Source organism: Larus michahellis, chromosome 3, assembly GCF_964199755.1.
Source record: "Larus michahellis chromosome 3, bLarMic1.1, whole genome shotgun sequence".
NCBI classification, from domain to species: Eukaryota; Metazoa; Chordata; class Aves; order Charadriiformes; family Laridae; genus Larus; species Larus michahellis.
The window spans coordinates 14,836,358-14,856,423 of record NC_133898.1 but is presented as its reverse complement, the minus strand read 5'-3'; the positions used below and the strand labels follow the sequence as shown (position 1 = coordinate 14,856,423).

Genomic DNA, 20,066 nt, shown 5'->3' with positions numbered 1-20,066 from the left:
CTGGGAGCTCTGTCCCCAGCTGTCAGAGCGGGGACCACATGCCCCTGTGCTCACTGACCGGTGGACAATGGCCCTGCTGTGCAGGTAGACCAGGGCAAGGAGCAGCTGGGAGAACCAGAGCCCTGCCTGGCCCTGGGAGCAGGGCCTCTGGCTCTGCACCCACTCCAGGACACTCCCTGAAGGATACAGCTCCATGAGGAGGTAGAAGCCGTCCTCATCTCCATGGCTTGGTACAGCGTGATGAGATGCTTGTGGCCCAAGCCCTTCAAGACCTGTGGGCAGCAGGGGCTTGACGTGGGACAGGCCTGCCCCCCTCTGGCCCTCCTTTGCCCTGCACCCCCACCCCCTTTGCCCATCAATGCTCCCCTAACCCCTGCCAGCCCCCCACAAAGTGCCCACCACAGCTACCATCCTCCTAGAGCTCGCTCAGTGGGGCCTTCTGCAGAGGCTAGAGCCTGAGGTGTCCTGGGCTGATAAGCCGGGTAGGTGGCAGCAAAGGGCTGTCTGGTGAAACCTCTTCCAGAGCTCTTCAGCAAGCTTGGAAAACTACAGTTTTGCTCTTTGCAGCACTCCCTGCTCTGGACAACCATGTCCTTCATGACCAAGGCTGCCATGGAGTGGGTCTTACTGCTGGTGTGCTTGTGCTGGGTGTGCAGGACTCCTGCCGGACAAGGCTGCTACTGCTGGGTGGCTGGGGCAGCAGGATGCAACTCGTCTGCCAGCAGCTTCAGGAAAATTAGGCCCAAACGCCAGCTGCTTGGCACTGGGAGGAATTCAGGGGCCGAGTAGCAGCTTGGTGAAGCTGAGCTCCTCTGGGACCACTTACCAGAGGAACTGCAAGGAAAGCCAATCCAGAAGTCAATGTGACAACTTAGGAGAGGGAACGGTGATCGCCACCAACTCTTTGAGCAAGTGGCTTTTACGTGCTTACAGTGGCAAACTGCCCTGCTCACAAGCATCCAGATGGTTGTGCCGATGCTGTGGCCAGGATCACTTGTGCATGACACGGGAGAGGGACAACAGCAACCAGGACCTCACTCTGCTCCTGAGGAACCTCTTGAGTGCTGATGGCTGTTAAGCCAATGACAATAAGCAGGCTGACAATGAGCTGTTGGACTGACTTTTATAACAGTCTCAGGGAAATTTTTTCCCCATGTGCCGTGTCAGCTTTGTTCACCTGATGACTTTGAGATTGTGCTCCTGCTGAAGCACCTTTGACACCGCCCAGTGCCTCCCTTCGCTCCCCACATCCCCTCTGAGAGCGTGCCCTGTGCATAGCAGATACGTAGGGCCAAGAACTCAGCACGGGTTTCCCCACAAGCCCACGGTGCCCACCACAACACAAGCTGTCAGCAAAAGCTTCACCTGCTCCAAGTCAGAGTGATCCTTACCACTAGCTTGGCTAAAGGTGAATGGGAGCCCTTGCACCTCTTGCAACAGGCCAGCAGTCACCATCTTAAGCATGCTGACGATAAGGTTTTGGACTGACCTTCAACCCTCAGGGCATCGCGAGCCCTAACAGGGTGGGCCTTTGCCAACAGGTCCTGCTCAGTTCAGGTCCATGAACTTGAGGGCAGCTTGCTGCCTGCTGGTTATTACTTTTCCCCACATTGAACATCTGTTTGAAGGCCATGTCTGCAGGCTGCTAGAGACTGTCCTACTGTGAGGATACAGTGCCACCTGCCAATGAGTTGTCCAAGTTGACCCATGCGAGCAAAAAAGCGTCCTGGGACCCACGTCCCAGGAACAGCCTCCTCTAAGACCTGTTGGAGCAGGTCCTGATGAGGGTCTCAAAAATGATTGGAGAGCTGGAGCACCTCTGCTGTGAAGACGGGTTGAGAGTGTTGGAGTTGTTTAGGCTGGAGAAGAGAAGGCTCCAAGGAGAGCCTTCAACACTTAAAAGGGGGCTACAGGAAAGATGGGGACAAACGTTTCAGTAGGGCCTCTGGTGATAGGACAAAGGGTAATGGCTTTAAACTAAGAGAGGGAAGATTTAGACTAGATATAAAGAAGGATGGTGAGATACTGGAACAGGTTGCCCAGAGAGGTGGCAGATGGCCCATCCCTAGAAACATTCAAGGTCAGGCTGGACGGGGCTCTGAGCAGCCTGACGTAGTTGAAGATTTCCCTGCTTATTGCGGGGGGGTTGGACTAGATGACCTTTACAGGTCCCTTCCAACCCAAATAATTCTGTGATTCCATTATCAGCAGGAGCCCTGCTCTGGCCCCTGCAGCGATCCCACACACACGTTTCCATCCACCCTTGGATCCATCCACCACCACTCCACCTTGGATCCATCCCTCTGCTTGTCCCGACCCCCTTGTTTCCACCACCGGCCTCCCCAAAGCCGTGCCCCCAGAGGCGGGGGACAGCCCCCGGGGACAGCCCGGCCTCTTGGCGCCCTTCCTCCCCAAGCGGTGCAGGGAGACGGAGGAGGGCCCCCGCCGCCCTCACTCCCGCCCTTCGGGAGGCACGTGCGGGCAGCAGGGACACAGGAGCACCGGGCTCAGCGCCGCCCCGCCGCGGCCGGGTGCCCATGGAGAACCCCACGGACGCCCCTACAGCCGCTTCCCTGCGAGGGGACCCCCAAGCACCAGCGCCTCCGACGCGCCGGCGCCGAGCCAGGGCTGGGCCCCGCCACCGACCGGGGCGGCCGGCGGCGCAGCCCCGGAAGAGCCGCTCGCCCCGCAGCCCCGCCCCTCCCCGCCCCCCGGGGGCGTGGCCCGCGCCGCTGCGCGGTTTGGCCAATGAGAAAAATCTGCTTGGCTTGCGTCAGCGCCGCGCGGCGGCGGCGGAGGCTGTTGCTAGGCAGGCCGGTGCGGCTGGCCCAATGGGAGCGGGGCGCTGCGGCCGGGCCCGGGCGCAGGCGGCGGCGGCGGCGGGCGCGGAGCGGCTGGGGCCCGGCGCTCACCATGCCCTACAAGCTGAAGAAGGAGAAGGTGCGCTGGGCGGCGCCGGGCGGGCGGCGCCGGCGTGTCCCCCGGGCGCGTTCCCCGTTGACCGTCCGCCCCCGCTCCCGCCGCCCTCCCCGCCGCGGCCTTCCCTCGGCGCGGCCCTCGGGCGGGGGCGCGCGCGGGCTGCGGCCGGCAGGGGGCGGGGGCGCGCGCGCCCGGGGCGGGCGGGGCGGGTGGTGCAGGAGGGCGGCGGGGGCGCGCGCCGGGCGGGGGGTGGAAAGGGGAGGGGGGGGAGGGGCGGCCGCCGGTACCGGTGCCCCCGCGCGAGACCGGCGGCGGAAGAGGGGGGGGGGGGAGCGGGGGCCGCGGCCCGCCCCGCCCCGCGCGCTCGGGAGGCGGCAGGAGGCGGCGGGGCACGGCCGGTCCCCAGCCATGCCCCCGGCGGGGGAGGTACGGCCCCACCCGTGTCCCGGCTTCGCCGTGGGGCGGCCGGCGGTGGCTTGGCGGTGCCCCGCCGCCCGGGTTGGGGGAGGGGGTCGGGTCCGCCTCTGCCGCCGCACGGTGCCCGCCGGGGCTGGGGGTTCCCTGCGGCTCGTAGGGGCCGTGCCCCGGGGAAGGGCTGGGCCCTGTCACCCGGGGGGGGCTCGGTTGGGGTCAGCTTGCGGTGACCGGGATGGGAGGTGGCCCCGCCGTCGGTGTCCGCTGCCAGGGGAGCCGTTCAGCCCGGAAAAGGGCTGGGGGTCGGGGCCCGGAGCAGGGCTTACTGCGGGGGGGGAGGGGGTGGATGGAGGTGGGGTGGGTCTGTGGTAGGGCACGGCTGGGCTCGGCAAAGAGGGGCTGCAAATTCTGCACGAGGTGCGATTTTCTCTGAACGCTGTTTTTCGTCATTCCCAGGAGTCTCCGAAGTCGACTAAAAGCACCACAAAGCCTGGCAGCAGCGGTAGCGGGAAGGATGGCGGGGCAGAGAATTCGGAAGAGGTAAGGCTTTCACCTTGGGTACAGCAGTGTGTGCGTGCCGCTCACCTTTGAGGAGGAATAACATCTTTCATGCTGGCTGCTTCAAGCTTGTCACCTTCGCTTCACGCTACTTCATGCGTGTCACCGGGATCTTACGGAATCAGGGAGGACGGTAGCAAAGACTAAAGTTAAGATGAAGTTAGTTCCCCTTGAAAGTTGTCCCGAAGGGAACCACGACTGTGGAAGAGACGGGATGAGTCTTGTACCCTACGGCCCTGCAAAAAGAGATTTGTCGCGAAGCTGACGGCGAGCGCTGCTCGCAGAGGTGGCCGGAGCATGGTGAAGTTGGCTGCAGAGAGGGAAGGGCTGTGGTTATCAAGCAGGAGGAAGCCTGACAGACGGGGACCAGCTTCCTTGCTCCTGTCAGAGCAAAGCGCAATAAAACTCTGTTGTCACCTTGTGTCAGAGTGGGAGAGGAGTGAGAAGCAGTAGAAAAGGAATGTGTTCTTCTGAGGCATCTTCTGGGGGCGTGAGACTAGGAAATAATGGATAGGACACCTGAGAGAAGAATAGAGGTAAAGTGCTAGAGATGAAATGGTTCTCCTTTGCTAGAACAGCCTTGTTGCTGAACACAGCATTACTCACAAGAAGGCACGATCTGCATTCCCAGCTGTGCAGAGTCTCTTTCACTCTCAATTCTGATGTCGCCAAGCTAGATGTGGTAGGATGGCCTCAGCAGAACGTGATAATATGATAAGCTGCGCTTAGAATTAGCAAAAATTTGGGTAAACTGGAACTTTTCTGGTAGACTTGAGTTTGCCCGGCACTCAAACAGTGTGGTTGTGGATTTTGAGACTTGGCTCAGAAGAGCGTTGTAGCCGTGTCCAAGGAGGCATGCATATGCGAGTGTTTTATTTTTTTTTAATCCTGCAATTTGGCAAACAAGCTGTGCCACTTCTATGTCCGTAGAAGCCTGTGTGCTCGAGTCTCGTCTGGAACACGCTGCACTTTTAATTTGTAGGACTGGGGACAGGAGACATGCAAGGCTAATGAAGGCTAGGAAGAAATCCATAGTTCAGTGGGATGGTCGTAGTCAAAATAAGGTTATTTTGGAGTCTCCTTCAAAGCATAGATCTGTGTTGCAGAGTCTCAGAAAATATTGCTACTCCTAGCCACTGGGTTTCAAGGTCCAAACTGCTCGTGTCTAACCTGTCGTGTGGCCAGCAAGGAATCAGAAGTTGAGTTTGTTTGCCATGGAGCAGGTGGCAGTTTTGTAGATCCTCTTTTTGTATACCATCCTAGTCTTGGCCTCTGCCCCTTTTATTTTGTGCATACAGCTGAAAGCAGCGAACTCCAAGGAAGTGAGAGATCTCCTGCCTTGGCATCGTGGGGTCAGGCTTACCTTTTATTTATTTGGCACTCTTTGCCTGCTGAGTTCACAGCTCTGGGAAGAGGAAGGAAAGCCTGCGTCTTGCGATGCCAGGGTGACGGGTGGCCATCAAAGCAGAGCACTCTGGTGTCCCCATCCAAATCAGCGGTGGGCTGTGGCACTGCTCTGCTGGTTACAAGTGGTGCAGAAAGAAAGGAAGAATAGTGCAGGCTACAAGCTTCCTTTTGTGACCTGAAACTGCACGTAGTGTCTGGTTGTGCCTGGGTGCAGAAGAAACTTAGAAGTGATGCCTCGAACTTTCCCTCCCACAAAACATACCCAGCCACTTCCTCATACTCCAAACAAAATCCAGCCCTTCTTTAAGATGGAAGGCTGGGTCTCCTTTGATCATAGGAACAGAGAGAAAAGCAGAAAGGAGACACCTCTGCGGTGTGCGCTGCCACAGGTCTCTTCTCCCTTTCCCTGTTGAGTTTGCAGTGAAGGTTGTTCTCTCTTGGTGCTTTCTTGTCTCTGGACTGCTCTGCTGCAGAATGGAAGAGAGCTCTTTGCTTGACAAGAAGAAATGTATACCAGTTTGAATGCGATTTTCCTGCTCTTCAGGAAGCACAGAAAGGTATTTTGACTTTCACATTGGGGGACCGCGAGGAATTGTGTAACGTGCGCTGGGAGTGAAACTCCTTCCTCGTGTCAGAAGCAGGAGGTGGTTTGACTCCTGAAACACCAGGAGTGGTATTGCCTGGTGGAGTTGGTGGACCGAGCCCAGTCTGGATGCCTCTGCTGCTATTGTGAGGGTTTTGTGCCCTGTAAATTCCTCTGTGGAGTTATGGTTGGTTGGTTGCCTTTTCTAGGGTGAAAGTTGTGTGCACTGAAGAGAATTTTCTTTTTTTCTTCATATCTCAATAGGTGCTTAATGGGTTTGTAGCAGGAAAGAAGCATTTGGGCAGCCCTTTTCCAGTATGGGCTTTCCTCTCTCATACCGTGCTCCAAGGAACAGGGGAGGACTCAGCCCTAACTTATCCTGGTACCAGAAAGTTATGACTTGTTTTGCAGGCAAGTTGTCTGGCTGGTGGAATGAGTAAAGCTTCTTGAAGAGCAGCTCTGGTTTGACAGACCTGAGCAAGTGCAGAGGATGAGGACCTCCTATGGGGATCTCTGTGGAGGGGAGATGAAGAGGGTAGGAGTCAGTCCAGAAACCCTTAAGCATAGTGCTTTGTTCTCTGCAGCGAAGGAGCTTTTAGTGGAGCTGATCTGGAAGGGGAGATATGTTCAAAAGCAGATGCATCCCCACAAGGGAAGGGAAGTGTTTGAATTCCCTCGTAAGTACAGGGGTAGTGCAATGCTCTTTTAGATGCCCATCTTAGGGTGAAGCGATCTGAGGTGAAGAGCCAGCAGAGCTTGGCCAGCCCCTGGCTTTGGAGGGGCAGTTTGCTCTGAAAGAGACAAGAGCAGAGGAGGATAATACAAAAGCAGGGAGTGGGAAATAAAAGGTTTATTTAGTTCATTCCCTCTGAAGCATGGTGAAGATATGAATGGAGAGAATTTCTGCGTGGATATTTAAGGAGAAAAAAGGAATAATGTCAGAGACCAAGGCGGCATTGAATGAGAGGATGAGAAAGAGTTACTCCTCCTGGCCAGAAAGACTGGGAGAGGCAGCTGGGTGGGGAAGAGAGTTAATGACCTGGAAGTGGGAGCAGGGATTAGCAGCAGCAGTCAAGAGGAGAGAGGAGTTGCTCTGCAGCCTCAAGGGCAGCTTGGAGCCTCGCTGATGAGATTTGCAGCTCTGGGAGAGGGTGCTCCTTTTCACTGAGCTGCTGTATTACGTGTTTTGCAGATATCTCCATGGGGCTTGTTACTGCAGTACCTGGAGTTCATTATTCAGAGACAGGCGTTACAGTGTGTTGATGTTACTTCTGAGGCAGAGAGCTTGGTTTTAATAGGGAAGCTGTGTAACAGCAGACAAAGGGAGCAGGTACTGACTTGAGGGATGGGAAGGGAAGAGTCATCTGAGGAGGAGGAGCTGAGAGCAGATCTGGGCTGAGAAGCTTAGCAAGCGGGGGATGCTCAAGGGACCAGTGAGGCAGAAGGGCTTTCGGAGTGGCGATGCACCCAGCCGCGGTAGGAGAGCCTGCAGAGGTGAGGTCATGCCTGGGTAGGAGAGCGGGGAAGAAGCTAGCGCAGCTCAGGGTGGCTGAGGGAAGGGGGTCTCCCTCCCTGGGAGCCCAGTGTGAAGAGAAGTGTCGCTGAGCAAGCCCAGGGCCTGGGGCTCTTTGACTTGTGCAGGCAAGTTCCTAGCGAGGAGGAGAGGTGGTGGGAACCAGTGGGGAGGAGGTGCTACAAAGCCAGGGAGCCTGTCCTTGGGGAAGTTCGAACGCGGTTGCAATTGGGGCTGGCCCGTCCTGTTGACACGAGTAGCTGCTCCACCGCAGCGGAAAAGGTGGGGCTGCCACACCGCACTTGGGCAAACAGCTTTGTGCTGTTCTCTGGTCACTTCAGCACGTGTAGTGTATAAGACAGTGGCAAACAGTGTCTCCCAAGCAGCTGGCTTTGCCACCATGGTGGTGTGAGCCCTGCCTGTCGGGAAGGGGCTGAGCCTGATCAGGTAGATGTGTGTCTGCAGCCGTGTAGTGTGCAGCTGGTGTTGATGTCAGGGAAGCAGTCCGTGAGGCTGATAACCTGTGCGTGAAGAGAAAAGCTTTCAGTTTTAGCAGTCTGCTGTGTTTTCAGGGATGGAAACTTCAGAGAAGAAGGTGTTAGGAAGCTTAAAACAAGCCTCTTCTGATCCATGTGGTCAAGGTAGGTGGTGTTGAAGGCAGAAGGACAGCAGGCCTGCCACAGGAGGCACCTCCTGACAGCAAGTATTCAGCTTGGTGCCAGAAAGTCCGTATAGAAGCAAAGTCCTCTGACCGCTGCAGCGTAAGAGTATATCTGACCTCCCCCATTATCGGATTTTCTCTAGCAAACCCAGTTGTATGATTTTAGCATGCGTATGTTTATTTCTTAAATAACTAACAGCTAAACCTGAAGCTGTGTTTTGGTTTTCTTCACGCCAGCTTTTGAAGACTGTAGAAGCTGGTGGCAAGGACTTTTCCAGACCCCTGATGAAGGCAGTGTAGTTGCAGCCTGTTAGCGTGTGGTACACACACCATGCTCAGAACATTTGCCTGTGGCATTTCTGGGTGGGTAGGGAGTGCAGAGGCGTGCCCCATCAGCTAGGAGGACCCACGTGTCCTGCTTCCCTCAGTGTTACCTGTGAGGCCACCGATGCCTTTTTTTTTTTTTTTTTTTTTTTTTTTTTTGGCTGTACCATCTTTTCTCCGTGGTGGCTTACTGTTCAGGTTTTGCCCTTCTTCCCTGTGGAAGGAAAGTGATGCAGAGTAGAGGACTAGCCTTCCCAAAAGCATCTGGAGAACATCTGAGTGTCTCATGCTGCCTTGATACCCAAATATTCAGGGTAAGGAATGAACTTTTCACTCTTGGCAGGTTGCCAGCAAGGATTGAGCCTGACTTAACTGAGGAGACACCACTGTTCAGGATAAGTTGCCTCCAATTTGTAGCCTGGGCCTGCTTTGTCTGGCAGACACAGCTGTTTTGATCACAAGCTCATCTGGCTCCCCTCTCTCATCGTGGGACAATGCTGCTCTGTGAAAGGAATCAAATCAAATCTAAACTGAAGAGAGTTCAAATCTTGTTCTCTCCCACAGCCTTGGCTTGGAGCTGAGCTTGAAACAGAACCACATATTTCCTTTAAGCAAAACCAGACCAGAACCAAAATATTTCTGGCTCAAAGTAATGCTTTGACGAAACAATTGGTGTTTTGTGTTGGGCACTGTTCTTCACAGGTAGTCTTTGCACTTGCTCTACAGATCTAGAGCTGTGTCTCCTTGTAGGGAGCTTTCCCTATTCCTACCTCGCTGCCTCCCCATGTGCTGTGGGTGCAGTTAAGTCTTGCTCTTGCACTGTGGTGCTGTGCTGCACCTCTTTGGTTATCATCGGGAGACAATTCAGGGTAAGGACTGTGCAGGGTAAGCTGCAGCTCAGCAGCTCTTCACAGCAAGACACTGGCCATATCTCATTTGCAGGAGAGCTCTGATGAGCTTCTGCACTGCTGGTGCTTGCCCTTAATATCCTGCTGGCGTGCGTTTGTACCGCTGTGCTGTATGTGGCAGCTGGGAGTTTATGAGAGAAGGAGGGGGCGATGTCCAAGGATTTCACCCAGCTCTGTTCCCCATCCATTACACTATCCCTGTTGTGTCCTGAACAGGTTCACCCTGCAGCTCCTTGGCTTCATGTGCCAGCGGGGAGGAGGTGGCAGAGCTGAGGAAGGGAGCGTTGCTGGGCTGAGTGCTATCTCCAGCTGAGCCCTCTACTGTAGGCTTGGTGGCAGGATGTTACCTTATTCCATATTAAGTTTTCCATGAATTGGGTCAGTGTGGTGTTAAAGGGTCAGTTATTGAGCCATTGTGGCCCAAGTGGGACTTAACCGGCAGAACTTCAGCAAGGTCAGAACAGAGCTGAGCTGAGCAAAGGCTGGCTTGAGTTTCTGGTCACCTGCTAAAAACAAGAAAGTGCCTCTGTAAGTGCAGTTTAACAAGCATAAAGTGGAGAAGATGTCTGCTGGAGGAAAATGCAGACAAAGACTTTGTGTGGCTAAAAGGGGTGACGTGGGAAAAGCAAATTGACAGGAGAAGTCCACCAGTGAGGCTGAGACAGAGTGGAGGTGGAGGGAAAAGCCAGGATGGGTTGGGAAAGGCCACAGCCTGGGACCTACGGTTTTGGTATGGTCTGTGCGGTTTGTAGACGGGCAGCTCCTGGTCTATGGATGCAGCAATGATTTTAGTGGTCTTCACTATTGCCTTTCCAGGGCCATCACGTCTGCTCTGGATTATACGCTGCCTTGCTTTTTCCACGGTGGTTCCCTGCACAAAGATAAGGAAGCAACTTGCCAGTTTTCAAATCTTGTTTGCTGTGTGTTGTACAGAGTGCTGTAATCAGAGGCATCGGCCCACTGAGATTTCTGTTTGGACCACAGAAAGTTCTTATTTCTGGGTTTTTCTGTGTCAGCAAGCTCCTATAACTTGTTGCAAGGCATGGCTTTGCTTTCCATGTCCCTGGCACCCGGTGTGCTGAGAGGCGATGATGTCTTTGTGGTACCTCACAGATATGAGTAAAACTGATGTTCACTTTGCCGGTTTGCTGCAAATGCAACCAACGGGTCTGGAGCCCTGCAGGAGTGTGTGAGATGCACTGAATTGCGAGTGCAACAGTGAAAAACACGCCCTGTTTCTTCAGGCCAAGAAGATGCTGACAGTATCCGATTGCTTGCGAGGCTTGTAGGTAAAAGCTTATGAGTTGTTTTACTCTCTTCTCCCTCCTCAGGCCCAGCAGCCTCAGCAGCAGCCACAGCAACAGCAGCAGCAGCAGCAGACAACTTCAAATAAGCGACCCAGTAACAGCGCTCCCCCACCAACCCAGCTGAATAAGATTAAGTACTCAGGGGGACCCCAGATTGTGAAGAAAGAGCGCCGACACAGCTCTTCCCGCTTCAATCTGAGCAAAAACCGGGAACTGCAAAAGCTCCCAGCACTTAAAGGTAAAGAAGCTGTGGGGTGGGGGTGACCTGCATGACGAGCTGCTCCTTCTCCAGGGAGAGTACGGTGGTGTAAGGGCTCTTCTCAAAGTTAGCCTGGCAGTGTCCTGCTAGCCTCCTGTTAGCATCCGCAAGGATAGTCCTGGGAAAGGTGCTTGGCTTGGCAGCAGGTTGAGAATTGGTGGATAGCCTGAAAGAAAAGAAGGATGCTCAATGTGAACTTCAGGATTTACCTTCCCATTGGAACTGATTTAAACCCTTGTGCTTATATTGCCTCAGATTCTTCATTAGGTTGTGTAGGAAGGTGGTAAAGTGCAGAGACCTTGGTGCAGACTATCCTTGGTTCCTACAGCCACCCGTTGCTGGGAGAGGACCAGGCCTCCTCCTCCTTGTGTTTCCATTGCAAATTACGGTAGTGCTATTGAACTTGTCCACATTAGGGCAATTACCCAGCATTAGCAGTTAGCCTACATAATAGTCCAATTAAACATGACTTAAGTGCGGACAAGGAGAAAGCATTCTCAGCAGTCACTCAACCAGACCTGTTGCTGACATTGCACACAGAAACAGGCAGTCCTTTTAGGAAGGCGACTGCCTTGCAGCTCAGCAGCCGTTCTGCAAGCAAGAGGTTAAGTTTGCCTGATTGGCCTTAGTGGTGCATAGTTTCGGGTGGCAACATATCAGAAAGAGAATGCCATTAATATAGGGCCTCTTCTACCTTGGCCCCCCTCTTCTGGGCCGCTCTCTGGGAGGAGGGTTAGCCTACAGTGTGCTCTGCCCAGCTGCCTTTGTGACTGTGGGGTGCAGGGTGTGGGTGTCACTGATCTGTGGTGGGAGCTAGTTAAGTGAGTTCCTTCATTCCGGTGTACCTTGTCCTGGGATGGGATCGATGCTTATCAGATCAGAAACTGCTGCCATGTTTGAAAAAGGCTTACGATAGTTGCCCCAGGGGCCTTGCAGTACCTCTGCCTCCACTGTCCCACCTCCGTAGCGGGGATAACACCACCTCTCCCTCTTGGCCCACCAGCTCAAGGGAAACTGAGGGGGGTGGGATGCAGGACAGGGAGCAAACCACACTGATACCTAGGCAAACCAGGAAGGTGTTCTGCCTGTCTCCAAGGACAGATATCCCTACTTTCTCTGACAGATGCTCCTCCACATGAACGAGAAGAGCTTTTCATCCAGAAGCTGCGGCAGTGCTGCGTGCTTTTTGACTTCATCTCCGACCCCCTCAGTGACCTGAAGTTCAAGGAGGTGAAGCGAGCAGGTCTCAACGAGATGGTAGAATACATCACACACAACCGTGATGTTGTCACTGAGGCCATCTATCCTGAAGCTGTTATCATGGTATGGCATGGGGTCAGCATGGGACTGTTTAGAAGCATGGGAGGAAGGAGGGGATAGGCATTTGTCAAAGAGGAGTGTGACCCCAGTCCTACCCATTCCTTACTATCGGCCCATCCTCAGAAAGAGAAGAAATGGGCGGGGAGGGACAGTGCCTGGTGTAGGGAGAGGTGGAAGCTCTTGTCCCTGGCACAGACTGCACTTGTGGAGTTCATATGCAGACTGTTACCCTACAGCCTCTAGGGAGGGAACTGTTTGTAGGCTCAGCTATGGCAAATCACAATGTGTTGCTCTGCAGCAAGGGATTTGCTACGGGGTGGGCCATCACGAGGCGCAGGGATGTCATTCACACGCCTTTTCACTCACTTCAGTTTTCAGTGAACCTCTTCCGGACACTCCCGCCATCATCCAATCCCACAGGCGCGGAGTTTGACCCTGAGGAAGATGAGCCTACATTAGAGGCTGCCTGGCCGCACCTTCAGGTGAGGAGGAGGTGGGATATAGATGTGCTGAGTTTATCTCCAGGAGGTCAAGAGTCCGTGTAGTTCTGGAGCCTGCCAGCCCTGCTGGTGGCTGCTTTCCCAGCCTGCAAGGGTTGCTGATATAGGGATGGGGAGAAACCAGGCCTACCACCTGTGGGTCAGAGGTGGCTTGTAGGCAGTGCAGGCGGCAGAGGTGTCCTGGAAACAGGCTGATGGCTGTGTGCAACATTCACCTGCAGATGGCCGTAGTCCCATGTAGCCCCGAGGTAGGCTGGGAGTGAACACTTTACGGGGAGTGAGGGAGTTGTGCCATATTGCCTATGTAAGAAGTAATTCCCAGCAGCGTTAATGTCCCTCCTGAAGGCTCAAGAGCCCTCATCCTCTGGGCTTCAGCAAGCATTGGAGACAGCAGCCTTGTCTCTTTTAGCACTCCTCTCCTTGCCTAGCCCCCTGGGAGGCACATGGAGGAAGAGGACTGCTTGGTGCCGCAGCAAAGCCTGTGCTGGCACTTGCTAACGTGTCTCCTGAATGCTGAATGTAATTCAGTTGCGTTCACTGGGAGCAAACGTGTGACCAGCAAAGACGGTGAACTGGTGGGGAGGAAGAGGGGGAGGGAGCCAAGGATCTTTTCATTAGATGTGTGTCCTGGGAAATAGACTTTCAAACTAAGGTGAAAAGGGTTATGAAGGCAACAGTGAGCATGGTTTAGCAGAGCTCAGCAGCGGAAGGCAGGAGGTAAGCTTATGGGGGTCTCCCCAGACACTTGCACAGGGACGTGTTGTCAAGCAGACAAAGGCAGAACAAGAGCCAGGCACTGCAGAATGAAGCAGAAAATAGAGAGGAAATAAGGTGCAGTTCTGCAGCAGTGGTTAATCACTTCTCACTGCTGCAGTTGACATAGGGATGTAAGCGTCGATAGAAATGGCATGTCCTCAGCACCGGAGCGCTATGAATGCTGGGAAGCATTTGTTTCTCAGAGTTAAGTCAGCAGCAGACAGCATGGACTTGTGGCAAGCGTATGCTGAGTTTTTTGGTCATCCCCTCATTTTTTTCTGTGCTGCTGTCCTTGGCAGCTGAGCTCTACCTGTGAATGGGTGGCCCCATAGCTCCTTCAATTCCAGAGTCAGACCTTCGGGATGCAGCGCACTTGTTTGGCCTAGTGGCCCCTCGGAAGCACCAGGCAGGGTCAGCCCTGGAATGGACTCGTCCTTCTAGGAGGACAGCAGTTGTTGTTGTTATTGTTTCTGTTGTTGTTGTTGCTGCTGCTGCTGTTTCAGCACTAATAGCCTTCTCAAAGCAAGCTGTCCTTTGTTGTCCAAGTGGGACACAGCACACAGCTTACATGGCTTAGTGGGTTCAAGCCAGTCTGGTGTCAGAAGGCAGAGGACACAACGTGTTTTCCTGGGGTCCGTTTTATTTCTCTGCTTTTTTGGTCTTCCTTGGTGTGTCTCAAGGGCTTCCAGTGAAGCCTGAGCCTTTGCCAACTCCTGTGGAGGTTTCTGTTCTTTGTAGAGACAAGGGATGAAGGTGGGAGAAGAATTTCCCAGGCCTAGTGTCTTCATTTGAGTAGGTGGCTGTTGTCTTTGGTGGGACCTGAGGTGATGAGATCTCATGCAGACTTGGGCAGTTATGTGCCACCGCCCCCCTGCCCATCAGAGCAAGGACAGCTGAGTTGATCCCACTGTGTGGGGAAGCACAGATTCCTGTGTTTTCTACGCTCCTACTGGGGCTTCACAGCCTTTCCCTGAATCCTTAGGGAGCAAGAAAACATTTAAAATATGATGTAAACACTGGTGAGAGGATGGGGAGATTTCTAAGTGATCCTTCCTTCTCCCCACACAGCTGGTGTATGAGTTCTTCCTCCGGTTCCTGGAATCGCCTGACTTTCAACCAAACGTAGCCAAGAAATACATTGACCAGAAGTTTGTGCTATCTGTAAGTAATTGTTGCCCCTGCCACTGTGCACCACCTTTGTGAAAGACATGCAGCAGATTTTGGTCAAGGTGTTATGCAAACGGCTTCGTCAGCAGGTGCTTGATGATGTGGGTTTTCTTTTTTCCTGTGTCTAGTCTTGAATGAGCAGCCAGAATTCTCTGTGCAGGGCAAGAGTGTGTGCGAGCTGTGGTCCCTGGAACTCGTCACTCATTGTACAGGTGGAGAGGGGCACTGGAGGCTTTGCAGGGCAAATCTGGGGACACGCAGCTTTGTAGTGTGTGCTGGCCATCACTGTGCTTCCGAAGACGAAAGAAGTGCTGATGGCTCCAGCTTGTGACTAGGAGGCTGCATGTTTCAGGGAAGCGACCACTGTGCTCAGGGTGCTGAAGGCAGCTCTCAACTGAAAGACCTGCTTTTGCTGGGCAGGAGCAGTGCCCGGCGTTGCTGATAGCTTTGTCCAGACAGACAGTATGCAGATATCGACTGAATTTCTCTCCCCGCAGCTACTGGATCTCTTTGACAGTGAAGACCCCAGAGAACGAGACTTCCTAAAGACTATTCTGCACAGGATTTATGGGAAGTTCCTGGGCCTGCGCGCATATGTGAGGCGGCAGATCAACAATATATTTTACAGGTGAGATGCTTCTTAGTGCCACTGGCCTAGTGAGTGAGTGGGACAATCCAGTGAGATAAATTTGGGGCACTAGGCTGTGATTCTCTCTGATCCAGACTGTGATTAGCTAAGTGACTCATTTGTGTCACACTGCTTTGGCAGGGATAGCATTCACTGGTGCTTAAGAGCAGTGAGGACGTGATACCGCTGTCTTCAGCGCACACAGCAAATATTGGGACCTGTGAGCTTTAGCTGATCTGGGGGCAGTGAATTCATTTGCTTCCCTTACTCTTTGCCCTGCCGCCTTGGGAGTTCTGTTATTTGCTAGGAAGCTCCCTGTCTCCGGTGTTTTTCCTTCCTTTTCCTTTTGAAACTATCCAGCGTTTGGCAGTGACCTCTCATTCTTCTCTTCTTGTTAGGTTCATCTATGAAACAGAGCACCATAATGGGATCGCAGAGCTGCTGGAGATCCTGGGAAGGTAAAGGCACTTTTGGAGGTCCCAGAGGGCCCATAGTGAGCGAGACCTCCCAGCCCAGCGTGCCGCATGAGCTGGCAGTGCCTTCCTTCAGCAGTTCTTACAGGAGCCACCTCTTCCGGAGGATCTCAGTCTGACAAAGCACACAGTGGAAGTACTCCCCAGCCTGCGGATAAGTGCAGTGGTAGCCTTGTCCTCCCCAGATTTGTCTCCTGTTCTTTTGAGTTTGAGTCCAGTCACACTTGCTGTCTTCCCTTAGCAGGCAGTAGACGAGCTTCCTCACAGTTCTGATAAGCCTTAGCAGTGGGCAGCCTTCTCCATGGCTTCAGCTGCCCTTTGGTTGGCAGCTGTCTCTTATGCCGCCACCCTCCTGTTCTATAAAATACAAACCTTGAGGACTGACTTGCCTCTGTGCTGGCCTTCTCCAGAGGTTCTGCTTGAGTGTGTGTGGGCTCAGCCTGGCACGGGACAGAGCGGAGCCCAGGCCCCATCAGAGGCGTTTCCCTGCCGTGCCTGCTGAGGAAACACTCTCACTGAGCATGGTATGCAGGTTGGGCCCCAGTGACCACAATTCTTCTGATGGGTGCTTTCTCAAGTGACTAATGAGAGCTAGGGCAAGCCACTGATTGCTTTGAGGTGAGAGATACTGTATTTCTGCTGAGTAAAGATGTTAACGAGACTCTTGTTTCTTCTCAGCATAATCAATGGGTTTGCTTTGCCTCTGAAGGAAGAGCATAAGATGTTCCTCATCAGAGTCTTGTTACCACTGCACAAGGTGAAGTCCCTCAGTGTCTATCACCCGCAGGTGAGAAGTGCTTCACGTTTCCGGGGCAAAATGTGATTCTTGCAAAAGCTGTTGTTCAGGCTGGCTTATAGCTATTCATGGGGCTGCACTACTGTGTTGTACAGAGTTCTTGCTGTTGAGATGTTTTGGGCTCTGCACTACTCCCTTGCTGTCGGTCGTTTGTCCCAGCCTTGCGGTGCCTGGGCCTGTATGTATATGTGTGTGCCTTTTGCCCTGGGGCTGATAGGAGGGTATCCTGCCGTTTCCTGATGACTTAATGCTGTGGCCTGCTTTGCCTCTTTGTGCTGGAAGTTTGTGAAATATTGGGGCCCTGCTGAAGCCAGAGAGGTAAAATTCCAAGCTGCAGTTGTCAGCCTGTGCGCGTGGTGTCACAGTCAGCTGTTAGTCACCGCTGAGATATGCAGAGAAATCAGCGTGCTGGGCTGCTAGGCTGGTATAGAGATTAATTTCTTGCAATTTACTATATGTAATAGAAGAGTGGAGAAGATCAGAACTTGGGCTATGAAGTGAAAAAATATGGGTACTGAGCAGCGATGTCTGTTCTCCCAGCCTTGTTTTTATGGTGCAGGGCTTTGTGATAGTCAGGTTTGTTCCTTCCCATGTGTGCAGCTGTGCTTGCATTTGAATATATTAACCGTGGACCGTTCTAGGTGGCTCAGGTTTTATCCTTTGTATTGCATGAATGTCCTGAGCTCAGGCCCTGCCTACTTGGTCTTGGAGCCTTTGCTTGCTGTCAGAAGAACTGGATTCATTTGGAGCTGCAACTGTCTGCTTATCACACACTCTCTGGAGGGCGTAATGTGACTTCCAGCCTAGGGCGGTGGTGGTGCTTTAATCTCAGGTACACCTGAGGAATTTTGCCTCTAATTTTGCCGTGTTTTTTTCCTACAGTTGGCGTACTGTGTTGTACAGTTCTTGGAGAAAGACAGCAGCTTGACAGAGCCAGTGAGTAACCTTGCTTAACCTCTATGTGTCAGTCACGTCCTAAAAAGCATCATGGCTTCCTTAAAGTACGGCAGGGGTGAAAAAAGGCTAAAGAGACTGGGAGTCAGCTGCGTTGTTCACTGGGTTTGCCTGGTACCCTGTGGGCAGAAGGGGCTGTGCTGCTCATGTGCAAGCCTTTGGGCATTCTGTCCTGAAACCTTCAGGAAGGTGGGTTATAGTCTTCCTTTGTGCTTCAGATCTTGGTGTAGCAGAAGGAACACTATACTGAGCTGTCCTTCCAGGGCAGAGCTTTCAGCTGGTGACGGATGCCACAGAGAACAAAATACATGGCCATCTGATATCTGATGGAACCAGCATGAGCTCACGGGGGCCCTGAAATAGTAAGAGTCCACTCCAGACTGCTGGAGTTGGCTGAAAAACTGTGGGGATAAGGTTAGGCACCTGGAACACAAAGGTCTACTTAGGCAAGCCACTGTTCCTTGACAAAAGTATTGTCCATCTTGCTCTAGCATCACTTTGCTAGCTCCATAGTCTTAAGTCACATTGTAGACACATTTGCCTTCAGGATGTAATGCTGGGAAACAGCAGGTTCTAAAATGTGTGAGCAGTGTAGATGGGGACCTCACATATTCCAATTACTGGCTGCGCAGACCTGCAGTGTTAACTAGGCTATATGCCGGCTTGGCAGAGGGTGCAAGCAGGAGACAAGTGTTTCTCCACCCACTGCAGGCCAGGAAATGTCTTCTACAGAGCTGAGCTTCAACAGCCTCAAAACAGCAGATGGCCAAAGAACGTGTGCTTGTGTCACTGTAGCAGGGAGCACCAGAAAGCGTGAGCATTTTAATGAGTAATGCTAGCTGAGGTCGTTCTGTTCTCTGGCTGAAATGTGTGCGTTCATGGTGAGACTGACTGTGCTCGGTGGAAGCTGGTCAGCTATTGGCAGCTTTCTGGTTCCTCAGCTCTGACACCAGCAGTGCTGAAGCAGACCTCCCAGCTTTTCCTTTAAATGTGGGTCCTCCGTTTCCTGTGTTCCCAAAAGCCTGCTCTGAAACAAACTGCGTAAAGTAGCTTCCTGACCATGCTGAATACTTCCTGTGGCTGACATCCAGCCCAACAACCTCCTGCCAAAGCACTGCAAAGAAGAGAGAAATAGAAACCTGTCAATATTTCCAGGATTCATTTTGCAGCTTATTCAAATAAGAAAGCTCCATAGATTGTCAGTGTTTCCTGGGTAATGGGTTAGTGGCCCCTGAATTAGACACCCAGGTCCGGTTTGGTGCTTGTGGAAAGCGGTGGGATGACACAATTTCATTACCTTTAGTGGGTATTGCATTGGGTCTCAACCAGACATACCAAGGCCATATTGCCGCATGTTGTGTCCTGTTGAAGCATCCTGCCTGTGAAGGTTTTGAATAGACTCCTGAGGTGACTGGGGTTATTGAAATCATGAAGAATTACAGGGTTTCTGCATCAGCAAGGCTCTAAATGCACTAGATGTTCCCATCAGTGCTGGAAGGAGGCCAGATCACTCACTAGGTCTATGCTCACTTAGAGTGGTCCTCCCAGAAGCTTGCTCAGCAGGGCTTGACATGGTAGCTCTTGCGTTAACAGCAGTCTGAATGACTGCCAGGTGAGCAAGGCTTCAGATGTGCTCAGTAATAGTGAAGACAGACTCGACACACCTCGCACCACCTTAGCTGTAGGAGAAATTACGTCTGAGTCACTGAAGCTAACTCTTGCCTGAATGGCAAACTGGCGTAATGACAAACACTGAGGATACCAAACTGTTGGCTTCTCGAGCCTTGAGTTGGTGGAAACATAATGCTCAGATGTTTATAACCTTGCTGTTGTGTTGCCCACTACTGTCCCTTCACTGCTGCGAGCTTCCTCTCTAGTGCTGGCTTCAGGGTCAGGTTGCTGAAGTACACAGAGTTTGAAAAGAGCAACTTCTACTGCCAGTTGTGTGTGAGTCTAGTGTCCACAGAGCTGGCATTTCTGTAAATACCGTACCAATGGCTCCAACAGAGTGAAGGCCTGCAGGATCTTGGATCCTGCCTTTGACTGTGTCTAGAAGCAGATGAGTAGGGAAGGAAGCAATATTAAAAATAAAGAATTAAAATCAAGCGGGATGTAGCCATTCCCCTAGTATATTCCACCAGTATCTTGTAAGCAGTAGTTTACTCAGCCAGAAGTTGCATCTGCATTGTCATATTTCACAGAATCACAGAATGGTTCGGGTTGGAAGGGACCTTAAACACCATCCAGTTCCAACCCCCCTGCCCTGGGCAGGGACACCTCCCACTAGACCAGGCTGCTCAAAGCCCCATCCAGCCTGGCCTTGAACACTTCCAAGGATGGGGTATCCACAGCTTCTCTGGGCAACCTATTTGATTATCACCATTAGGTGTAAACTCCATAAACTTGTCTACTCCCTTCTGGAGTCTGTTTGGAGTCTTGGAAGAATGAACTCCATAATCCAATTACTTTTTTTGTGAAATGATACTTCCTTTTGCTTGTCGCAAACCCATCCATTGCATTTTTTATTGGCCGCTCCCCAGTGTTCAAGCTTTGCGGTGTATTGAATAATGACTCCTCAGCGACCTCCTCCATAGCATTTCCAATTTTATTAGTTGACCT

General features: G+C 52.8%; 1 protein-coding gene across 2 annotated transcripts in view; it reads left to right on the top strand.

Moving 5' to 3' along the window:
- The first annotated feature begins 2,791 nt into the window (after positions 1–2,791).
- PPP2R5D (protein phosphatase 2 regulatory subunit B'delta) overlaps positions 2,792–20,066 on the top strand; it is a 30,613-nt gene continuing 13,338 nt past the window's right edge. Inside the window, exons 1-10 of one of the 2 annotated variants that reach the window (XM_074578749.1) lie at positions 2,792–2,940; positions 3,790–3,873; positions 10,619–10,832; positions 11,977–12,176; positions 12,545–12,655; positions 14,498–14,590; positions 15,094–15,224; positions 15,623–15,682; positions 16,376–16,484; positions 17,376–17,429. In XM_074578749.1, the coding sequence (XP_074434850.1) occupies positions 2,914–2,940; positions 3,790–3,873; positions 10,619–10,832; positions 11,977–12,176; positions 12,545–12,655; positions 14,498–14,590; positions 15,094–15,224; positions 15,623–15,682; positions 16,376–16,484; positions 17,376–17,429 (1,083 nt within the window). In that variant the 5' untranslated portion in view covers positions 2,792–2,913. Of the gene's footprint in view, positions 2,941–3,219; positions 3,346–3,789; positions 3,874–10,618; positions 10,833–11,976; positions 12,177–12,544; positions 12,656–14,497; positions 14,591–15,093; positions 15,225–15,622; positions 15,683–16,375; positions 16,485–17,375; positions 17,430–20,066 lie in introns of those variants that run through there. The other variant, XM_074578748.1, reaches the window with a different exon arrangement.